General features: G+C 50.2%; 1 protein-coding gene across 1 annotated transcript in view; it reads left to right on the forward strand.

Moving 5' to 3' along the window:
* MMP15 (matrix metallopeptidase 15) overlaps positions 1 to 10,424 on the forward strand; it is a 35,734-nt gene extending 25,310 nt beyond the window's left edge. The window contains 6 exon segments of the mRNA XM_027857898.1: positions 1 to 5; positions 431 to 802; positions 1,968 to 2,106; positions 5,263 to 5,413; positions 6,701 to 6,816; positions 7,892 to 10,424. The exon segment at positions 1 to 5 is cut by the window's left edge and continues 93 nt beyond it. Coding sequence (XP_027713699.1) covers positions 1 to 5; positions 431 to 802; positions 1,968 to 2,106; positions 5,263 to 5,413; positions 6,701 to 6,816; positions 7,892 to 8,391 — 1,283 coding nt within the window. The 3' untranslated portion in view covers positions 8,392 to 10,424.
* The last annotated feature ends 365 nt before the right edge of the window (positions 10,425 to 10,789 follow it).

Raw genomic sequence — 10,789 nt, forward strand, 5'->3', positions numbered from 1 at the left:
AGGCTGTCAGGCCAGCCCTTCCTTCCTGATCCATTGATTTGCTTTTCACTACTTATTTCTAGTATAAAGTTCATTTGTTTTTCCTGGACCTGGGCACATCCTGCTTCCCCATTAGATTATGAGCTGCCCTAAAGTAGAAACCATCTCTGTCTTCTTTTACCTCCACCCCAGTGTTTGTCATCAGGTCCCAAGCAACCCAAGTTAATTCCCTGACCATGTAGACTATAGGGTCATTATAGGACCATAGGACATAGAACTGTAAGTCACCTTAAGGATCATCTAAAGATCTCCCTCATTTTACAGATGAGGAAACTGAGGCCCAGAGAGAAGAAATGTACTGGGGTCTCTACTCTGGAGAAAGTCAGTAGTACCAAGGATTAAAAATCTACTGTGTATAGGGGGCCTGCCCACCAGGCTATCCATCACCAAGGCTTCTCATTCACACTCATATCAAGGCTTGTAGAGAAGACACCTTAGACTCCCTCAGTTGGGCCTGAAGGTGGTACTTCTTTCACGTCCTTCCTTTGATTCCTCCCCCCATTTCTTAGGTACCCCAGATGGCCGGCCTCAGCCCACCAGGCCCCTTCCCACTGTGCCACCCCGACGCCCAGGCCGGCCTGATCACCGACCGCCCAGACCACCACCACCACCACCTCCAGGGGGGAAGCCAGACCGACCCCCCAAACCAGGGCCTCCTAGCCAGCCACGAGCCACAGAAAGACCAGACCAATATGGCCCCAACATCTGTGACGGGAACTTTGACACCGTAGCCATGTTGCGAGGGGAGATGTTCGTGTTCAAGGTGAAGGGCCCCTTCTTCAAGCACCCCCTTTTCTCAGTCCTTTCCTTAGCCCCACCTATGCATCTAAGTACTGTACCCTCTGGAAGTGATCAGTGATGTCACATTGATAGAGGAGTGTCTGAAAGAAGCCCTTTGTTAGTGGGGCCCAGGCAAGAGAATCCCTCTGAGGGCAGGGCCTGACACTCAGCAACGGAGAAGACCCCAGTTTTCAAAGGCCAACAGATGGGGAAAGGAAACGAGATGTTCAGACACAGAGGGGGATGGTGGTAGCATGGTCATGACCTTAGAAATCACTATTTATTTCTATTAGAAAGTTTAGTCATTTTTCCTGAGTGTGAGTATGTCCCACCTCTTCATTAGACTGCTTTAAAGTATAAACTTTATTTCTGTCTTCCTTTACCTGTTTATCATCAGGTGCCAAGCAACCTAAGTTAATTCCCTGACCATATAGACTATAGGATCAATTATAGGACCATAGGATATATATGGACCTTTAGTCCAGCCCTCTCACTTTTTAGATGGAACCAAGAGGGGAAATAAATTTACCTTCAGTCTCTGAAGGTTTAAAAAAAGCAAGGTTAGATTTGTACCTTAGGAAGTTATTTGTATACTGAAAGTGCTTAATAAATTATTTTCATTCATCGTTTAGGCACCTGACAAATCTTCTTTTCCAATTTTTTTCATCCTTCTCTTCAGGGACTCCCTCTCCTCATCTCTCTTAAGCCTGATCTCTGCCCTACCCTCACCCTTTCTTCCTTCTCACTGTCTGACTTGTACCTCTGCCCTATCCTGACCCTTTCTTCCTTCTCACTTTCCTCCTCTGTTCTCACTTTCGTATCACTTTTTCACCTCCAGACAGAAATTCTCCTATTTCTTCTTCCATGTGATTCATACACTCTGTGGGTTAAGACTGTCCTGGTGTGTCCCCAAAGCCTTTTCCCTGTCTCACACCCCCATATTCTGTTTCCTCTGGGAAACCAGCCCAAGGGGACACTAAAGCAGGGCCAGCTCTGATGACCCACAAAGATCTTCCTGCCACTCCCACATGTATGATCTGTATACTTCCCCCTTCTCCTCCTCCCCTCCCCCATCCAGTACAGAGTTCCTAACCCCCTGGAGGTCCAGGGGCTGGGCTGCATTGGTCACGGTCCACTCTCCCTACTAGGGCCGCTGGTTCTGGAGGGTCCGGCACAACCGGGTGTTAGACAACTACCCCATGCCCATCGGGCACTTCTGGAGAGGGCTACCCAGTGACATCAGTGCTGCCTATGAGCGTCAGGATGGACGTTTTGTCTTCTTCAAAGGTGAGCCAGATGGCCCTGGGCTGGGGAGGAGGGGTGCAGGTTGGAGGCTAGTGAAGGGGCCTCTTCACCAGTATAAGGTCTCCGTGTCTATCCTTGGGCAGGAAGAGGAGGGGAGGGGGCCTGATTTGGCTGCTGGCTGAGTATCAGCCTGGCTCCTGAGAGTCCCTACTCATGTTTTCCCCATTATGGGCTAGATGAGGTCATCTCCATCTGTAAATGTAAAGAGAGACAAAGAGAGAGAAGAGCCAGGCTTGGAGGGAAGGGAGGAAGGGAAAGCGAGCTGGGGGCTTCTGACCTACAGTGCAGAGTGGGACCAGGGCAGGAGAAAGCGGGGATCTTTGGGGCATGGTTCAGATTTCTCTTCTTCCCTGCTCCATCCCTGTAGGAGCTGCTATTGAGATACCCAGAAGGAATTCCAACCTCTATAGCCTGCCAAAGTAGATGGAATATAGTGTGGCCCTCCTGCCTGGGGAAAGCCGAATTCAAGGCCATCCCCTTTTTCATTGAAAGCAGAAAGTACAGTATGGTTCAGTCTTGAGACTGGAGGTCCAGGCAAGTCAGAGCCCTCTTACCTGAAGACACTGGGTCCCTTTCTTCCATCCTCTCCAATTTCTCATCCATTTCCATGATTGTCTTTCTGACCAGTCTATCAATCAACAACCATTTATTAAGTACTTTATGTTGTGCCAGACATGGTGTGAAACATGAAGGGTACAAAAAAAAAAAAAGATTGCTCCTGCCCTCAAGGAGCTTACATTCTAATGAAGGAGACAGCGTTACATAAATCTGTACATCCAAGATACATACATAGTAGATTGAAGGAAATCTCAGTGGGGAAAGTATTAGTATCTGGGGCGGGGGGAGTCTGAAAAGTCTCCCAGAAGAAGTAATACTTAAACTGTCTTAAAGGAAGACAAGGTTCTCTAAAATGAAAGTTAGGAGGGAGTATTCCAAGTATGGGGACATCTAATGTAAAGGTGAGGTGGGACATAGAGTGTTGTGTGTGAGGAATAGTGCGTAGGTCAATATGATGAGATCATGGAGGGAAGTCATGTGTTAAAAGACTAGAGAGTTGGGATGGGTCCCAGTTGTAAAGAGATTTCTATTAGTTCCTAGAAGTCATAGGAAGTTACTAAAAGTTATCGAGTAGGGCTGTAACATGGGCAGACCTATGCTGTAGGAAATTCATTTTGGCAGCTAAGAGGAGGTTGGATTGGAAGGGGTAGAGGAAGGAGGCAGGGAGACCAGTTAGAAGACTATTGCAATAGTCCAGGTGATTGGTGACAATATGGCAGTGATGGAGGGTCAAGAAAGGATGATATGCCAGAAACGAGGTAGAGGGACGATAACAAGACTTGGATATGTGGGCGATCAGATATGTGGGGTGGGCAAGAAAGAGAAACTGAGGGTGGTGCTGTGATTGCAGATCTGCGAGACTTGGGGGATGGTGGCACCCTTGATGGTCATAAGGAAGTTCGGACGAAGAGTGGGTTTGGGGGGAAATGATGAGCTCTCTTTAATTTGAGGTTCCTACAGGATATCCAGTTTGAAATGACCAAGAGGTCATTGGTAATACGGGAATGGAGCTTGGGAAAGAGTCCAGGGCTAGGTAGATTGATCATAACGATGACCACTGAACTCCTGGGAACTTAGGCGGTCACCAAGTGAGAGAGTCTCTAGAGAAAAGACACAAGGTCCGCCCTTCATCCTTGCTGCCCCTATCGCTTCTCCGCCTCTACTAGCCACTGTGTTCTTCCTTTGGGCCAAAATAACCTAATCTCTCTTTTAAATACATGCACACGAAGGCTGTACTGCACCCCTCCTTGTATGGGTGCCTCCACTAAACTATAAAATCAGGAGAGACCTGAGTCATCCTTGACTCTTCCCTCTCAACTCATATCCCATCACTTGACAGATATTCTCAGAAAAAATAAAGGGTGTGAGTCTATAGATGGAAGGAACCATGTAGTCTGCCCCCTCATTTTACAGATGAGGAAACTGAGGCCCAGAGTGACTTGGCTAAAGTCACATGGGTAGTAGGTATCAGAAATGCCATTTGAACCTAAGTTCTCAGACTAGAGAGCCCGTACCCATCCCCGTGGGCCCCACTGTTCTCCTATTCCTTCTTAATCCTTCTTTCCATTCCTGGGCCCACCATCCTATATCAGGACCTTGTCCCCTTTTGGCTGGACTGGTAACAATCTATTTGGACTTAGCAGTTTCTCTTCTCTGTGGCCCATCCTCCACATGCCTGACAATATTGTCTTTCCACTGGACCAACCTGCCTGTGTCATTCCAGAATCTTCAATATCTCTTTATTACCTCGAGGCACTGCTCTACAGATTTCTGCACTAGGGTTTCCGCTGACCTTTCCAGGCTAAACACACTCTGTGTTCAGGCCAAACCAGCTCCTTTGCCATTATGGAAAAGAGTCGGCTTCCCATCTCCAGCCTCCATGTTCTTTTGCACTCACCTAGAACTCACTTCCTTCCTCACCCCAGCCTCTTGGCATCCCTGGCTTCTTTCAAAGCTCCCCTTGCAGGCCACCTTCTGTGGGAAACCTCTCCTGATCCCCTAAGTTGTTAACATCCCCTTCCTCTTGAAATGACCATGAATAGCCGTCACCATTTACATGTCATGTCTCTCCTGGTGCGTGTATGTAAGTTTCTTGAGGGGAAGGCCAGTTTTCCATGTTGTCTTTGTATTTTCTAGTGCCTTGTGCCCAGTAGATGTTTAATAAATGCTTGTTATATTGGATTGGCTTGAACTGAATGCAGGGGATGTATTTTATATTTCTGCAGAATCGTTGGTAGCACAGGATTCTGTGCATGTGCGTGTGTGTGTGTGTGTGTGTGTGTGTGTGTGTGTGTATGCGCGCACATGCGCACAGTAGCTGCTCCACGTGGAAGTGATGCTTATGTACTTCTGCGCCTTAGGATGTCTTTTAGTCTAGCACATAAACACCAAAGGCAGAAACGGTGGGCATCTCCACTTCCCTCTTTTCCTTTGACAGAGGCTTCGTTGATGGACGGTGAGAAGGGTAGAATCTTCTGCAAGCTCAGACCTGAGCACGAGTCCTAAATAATTTGCATCACTGTCTTCCTCCACCCCCACAAAGTGTCATTTTCTCCTATTCTTGTATGCCTCCGTTTACAGGGGATCGATACTGGCTCTTCCGTGAGGCCAACCTGGAGTCTGGTTATCCCCAGCCTCTAACAAGCTATGGCCTGGGCATACCCTATGACCGCATTGACACAGCCATCTGGTGGGAGCCCACAGGACACACCTTTTTCTTCCAGGAGGACAGGTGAGCTAAGCAGCCACCCAGAGCCTGGTCTGTATTCAGAGGGGAGGAGGCTCCAAGCCACCAGCCAGAGGTCAGAGCCAGGGGAGGAAGGGATGGAGCCCCTGAGCACTCCAACATCTGCCTCTTCTCCTTGGTGAGGCTTTGAAGATCGGGCTTTAATCTTCTCAAATCTGGCCTTTGCCCTCCTACAACCCAGATGGTGCATGGAGGTGGGGCGTGGAGGGAGAGGCAGTTCAGCTTAAACAGAATTCCAGAAGTGTTCACTTACCTTGAGGTGTCTGTTCGGAAAGTGGGTGCAGTCAAGGGCTTTTCTTCCTGTACAAGAGCTGGGGTTCCACACATGCTAAATTGTTCCCTGAGGAGTGATGGGTAGTATTCTTTCCAGAGGCTGTCGGGATATCTGAGAGTACCTTATGACCAAACGTGACCGTAACCGTAAGCCTCCCAGCCCTGACCATATGCACCCACTCATCTGTCACAATGCAGGCTGGATAGGGTGGGAGCCGGAAGCAGAAAAAGAGAGATCTGAGAGAGGGGGATGGGAGTACAAGAGCACTATTAAGGGCCAGAGCACGGGGATCTCCCCACCCTCCACACTGGCTGTCAGATGGCAATAAGGCCATGTGAGGGGGCTCTTTGTGCTCCGCCATCACAAGGGCCTGGCCTTGGAGTCTTGTTTCTGGCCATAGGGAGCAGTTTGCTGCCGAGCTATCCACACTGTTTCTCCCAGCTCCTTCTGCATTTGAAAGGAGTCGGGTTGGGGTTAGAAATGCAGTCTGTGTGGGGTCAGTCTTAAGTGGCCCCCAGAAGAGTCTAGCCCACAACCTTGGCCTCACTAACACTGGGTTGCAAGCAACTGAACAGACCACAAACCAAACCCAGCCCCGGTGGTTTTGAAGAGCAGCCCAAGTATCTGGCCTCCCTCCCTGAGACTCTGGAAAGGAGAGGAACACACAGCTTCATATCGACTGGCCAAAGAAGGAGCTGGAATAATGCCCAGTTGGTAGAGAGGGAGCCCTGTCCTCTCCCTCACTTTATCCCTGTCATAGGGAACCTCGTCTTGGAAATTCACCCTTCTGCCCAGAGGGCTAGCATCTCAGAACTGGATTGAGCCTATTGATAGGAGACCCAAGTTTTGATCCAGGCTGTAACGCTGAGTAGCCGACTTGGTGATGGAGGGTGGCAAGGTTGGGCATGTTGGCATACAACCTTGGCATCAAGAAAGGGGTGATGGGAGTAGCCTAGTAGGGTTCTGGGAACCCACCTTCTTGGTGCTGTTGACTACAGGTACTGGCGCTTTAATGAAGATACTCAGCGAGGAGACCCTGGCTACCCTAAGCCCATCAGCGTCTGGAAGGGAGTTCCATCTTCACCCAAGGGGGCCTTCCTAAGTAACGATGCAGGTATGAGAAACCCAGACCCCTGTCCAGCTCCATTCCTTCTCCATCACTGGGTGAGGACCAAATGAGATAACATTTGTGAAAAAGCACTTAGCATAGTGCCTGGTGCATAGCAGGTCCCCCATGGCCCCAGAGGTACTGAGATTTCGGCAGCATAGCCAATGTGCACTAATGAGTGGAGTGATGTACTTGGAGTTAGGTGAACCTGGGTTTGTCTAATCTGACCCTTGATTCCTGACCAGATCAGAGTCCTCAGGCCTTTGAAGTAGCTTGAGTCGGGGGATTCCGAGTCTGCCGCGTAAATTCACCAGCTTTTGGCCCGGTAGAATGAGTGCATCAAGACAGGCTCTGAGGAAAAGCAAAATACTTCGATTATAGGACTTAGAGCTGAAATGAATCTGAGAGATCATCTAGGACAAGGCCTCTCTCTGAAGCTATTGGCATGGGGGGGTGGGGGACGGTGGAGGGGAAGAGGAAGGAAGAGGTGGGGAAAGAGGCAGAGAGCGTGAGAGAGAGAGAAAGAGAGAGACTGAGAAGTCCTGAACCCCTTGGGCAACAGTTGGGAGAGACCTATGGACCCCTGCTCAGAATAAAATACATGGAACTGCAAAGGAAATGAGTTGAGTAAATGAGGGGGGTGGACGGGATAAGCATTTATCAAGTGCCTACTTTGTACCAGGCACTTTTACAAATATTATCTCATTTGATCCTCAAACAACCCTGGGAGGTAGTTGCTATTAGTTATCCCCATTTTACAGGTGAGGAAACTTGAGGTAGGCTTCAGTGAAGTGACTTGTCCAGGGTAATGCAGCTAGGAAGGCCATGATTTGAACTTGGGTCTCTCTGATGCCTCTACCAGATGCCTCTATATAGCAAAGACGTATATTTTTTCCCATCCAAATTCATGGACCCCTTGAAATCTATCCCTAGACCCCCTAGGGACTCTCTGTCCATGAACTCCAGATTAAAAACCTACAGGTTTCAAAAACTCCCTCTGCCCCTGTGACCCCCAAATAGCCTGTGGCCAGAGCCACCCACCCCATCTCACTCTGCTCTCGTCCTCTTCCTCCTCCCACAGCCTACACCTACTTCTACAAGGGCACCAAGTACTGGAAATTTGACAACGAGCGGCTCCGGATGGAGCCTGGATACCCCAAGTCCATCCTTCGGGACTTCATGGGCTGCCAAGAGGAGACGGCCGATCCCGACGCCGGGCGCCGTTGGCCCGACCTGCACCGGCCGCCCTTCGACCCTAATGGCGGAGGCGGGGAGGAGGAGGAGGAGCAAGAGGAGGACGGGGCCCACCGGAGGCCCGGGGAGGAGGAACAGGAGACTAACGAGGTGGTGGAGGATGACGAGGGAGACTATGGGGATGACGGCAAGGGCGGCGGCGGCGGCAACCGCGTGGTGGTGCAGATTGACGAGTACACACGGACCATGAACGTGGTCATGGTGCTGGTGCCGCTGGTGTTGCTGCTTTGCATTTTGGGCCTCATCTACGTCATCATCCAGATGCAGCGGAAAGGCGCCCCAAGGGTGCTGCTGTACTGCAAACGCTCCTTGCAGGAGTGGGTCTGACCACCTCGGCCCCACTGACCCCCGCCCCCGCCCTGCCCCCCCCACACGGTGCTAACCCATAGACATGTATGTATATACTGTGTTTGTTGATGACTTCCCAGATGCTGACGTTGATCTCTTCTGTCCATGGACGTGGGTGTGGGCACCCTGCCCATCACCAGGGATTCTGAGCATCCTTAAAATGAATGTTCCCTCTGCCAGCCCCAGAGGCTGGCAGCGGCCTAGAGACCCCCTCCCTATTCCCCTTGTCTATTTATACTAAGATGCTTTTCCTTTCTTTCTTCGTTTCCTCCTTCCTTCCTTCATCCCTCCTTCCCCACCCCTTTCTCTTTCTCTTCCTCTCTTCCTCCCTCTCTCCCCTCCATCCCACCTCAGTGGGTAGAGATGGGGATGAGCCCGGCCCCCTTCAGTTCCCCACTTTCTTTAGGGTAGAATTTACCCACTTGACCCAGCTCAGCTCTTAAACATGTTGTCCTGTCATAGGGTTCAGAGCAGGAAGGGACCATGGTGAACATCTAATCTACAACCTTCCATTGCAGATGAGGACATCAAGGTCCTATTGGGGAGTGAGGGGCAGGCCCTGATCTGAACTCAGGTGTTCTGACTTGAAATCCTGCGCTCCCTCTACTCTGCCTGTGTGAGAATTAGGGTCCTGTCCAACTCCTCCCTCCTTTCCTGTCCCAGGCTGAAGCAGGAGCTAAGAGGCCTTCCCTGGTCTGCCACTGCCATGGGTTGCTGGAGAGGAACTCCTTCCTTTGCTCATTCTGGGCTGATATGCAAGGAACCGAGAGGCCAGTACAGGTGTCCGTGTTTGCTTTGGAGACCAGCTGCTTAGCTAGGCAGGGAGCCCAAGGGAGTCTGCCGGAGGAAAAAGCCTTGGGTTGAGTGGTTCCCCCAGGCCTGGGAAATCACCCAGCCCTGGATTTATCCCACTTTGGTGGCTGAGGACATGACTGTGTTTTCCTGGTGGCTCCTGCTAGCTCAGTAGAACAAAGAGATGGATGGAGTTATGGATTTGTATTCTTCCATTCACCTCTGAGCTATGGAGGCTTAATCCATAGCATCAGAAATGTAAGGAGGGCGAGGCCTGGTGAAAGCTTTGTCCAAAATGTCACCAGATTTACAGGGTTCTCCCCTAAAGCTAACCCCTGCCCTTCCTCCCCATCTCCTGATAGGTACCAAGATGTCACCACCTACCTGGGTCAGGATCTCACCCACCATCACCAAAAGAACAGAGAGAGATGTTTGTCCAGGGGTCATAGTAGTGAGAGAGGGGAGAGATGCATGAGGGAAGAAGCGTGGCATCCCCCCTTCTAGATTGCCATCCGAGGACCCTGTCACTGACTCTGCATGGCATCATTAGCACCTAGTTAGCAGAAATAATTAAGAGAGGAAGCTACCTGGTCTTCCAGAGTGAGCTCACCCCTCATGTGGGGCGTGGGGCGTAGGGCAGAGGGATTCTTAACCTTTTGGGTGTCATGGACCCCTCTGGTGGTCTGGTGAAACCTCCAGGCCCTTTCTCAGAATCATGGTTCTGAATTCATAAAATAGTTGCATATGGGATTACAAAGGAAACCAACTCTATTGAATAGTTATCAGAATATGTAGCTTACAAAGTTCACAGTCCCTGGGCTAACCACCACCCTCTCAATACCACCACCCATGCCCATCTAGGGGATCACTGTCTTTTCCCCCCATCCAACTCTGTCTTTGAGGGTGCCTTCTCCGCCTCTGGAGGGAATTCCTCTCTTGTAAGAATTCCAGATCTGTATAGAATTTGGTTCTAGAAGGAACCCTGCAAACAATCTATTCCAATACCTTTACCTTACCGCGGAGGTGGGGAGAGGGGTGACCTACAGTTACAGAGCTAGAAAGCAAGAGAAGATTCGAACCCAGGCCTTCTGGCTCCACTATCAATCTTTCTGCTGCCAGAGGTTCTCCACCCAGGGTCCGTGGGAGTCCATGGATAGATTTCAGGGAGTCTGTGAACTCCAATGGGGGAAAAAAGTACATCTAACTTTTCATTTCCTTTGTAATATTCACTAGTTTTATGCCTTTAAAAACATGATTCTGAGAAAGGGGTCCTTCCGAAGGCTTCACCAGACTGCCACTTAAGGGGTCCAGGGCACAAAAGAAGGTTCAGGAGCTCTGCTTTGCCACGGAGGTTTACAGTTAGAGCTTTCAGAGTGACCAGTCCTAGGGATATATTGTGCCTTGGACTGGTCTGCCTTTCCACGAGGACAGTGACAGCAGCTTCGTCTGCCCAGCTCCAGCTCTGAGAGGAGAGTGTGTGCTAAAACCCTCCATCTCTATTTTATTTGGAAGAAATGGTGCTCCAGAACCCTGGCTAAAGCGGAGATTGAAGGGAGGAGCTGGAATCTGGCCTGCACGGGCTCGT

The sequence above is a fragment of the Vombatus ursinus genome, unplaced genomic scaffold (assembly GCF_900497805.2).
Source record: "Vombatus ursinus unplaced genomic scaffold, bare-nosed wombat genome assembly UNPS02012515.1, whole genome shotgun sequence".
NCBI classification, from domain to species: Eukaryota; Metazoa; Chordata; class Mammalia; order Diprotodontia; family Vombatidae; genus Vombatus; species Vombatus ursinus.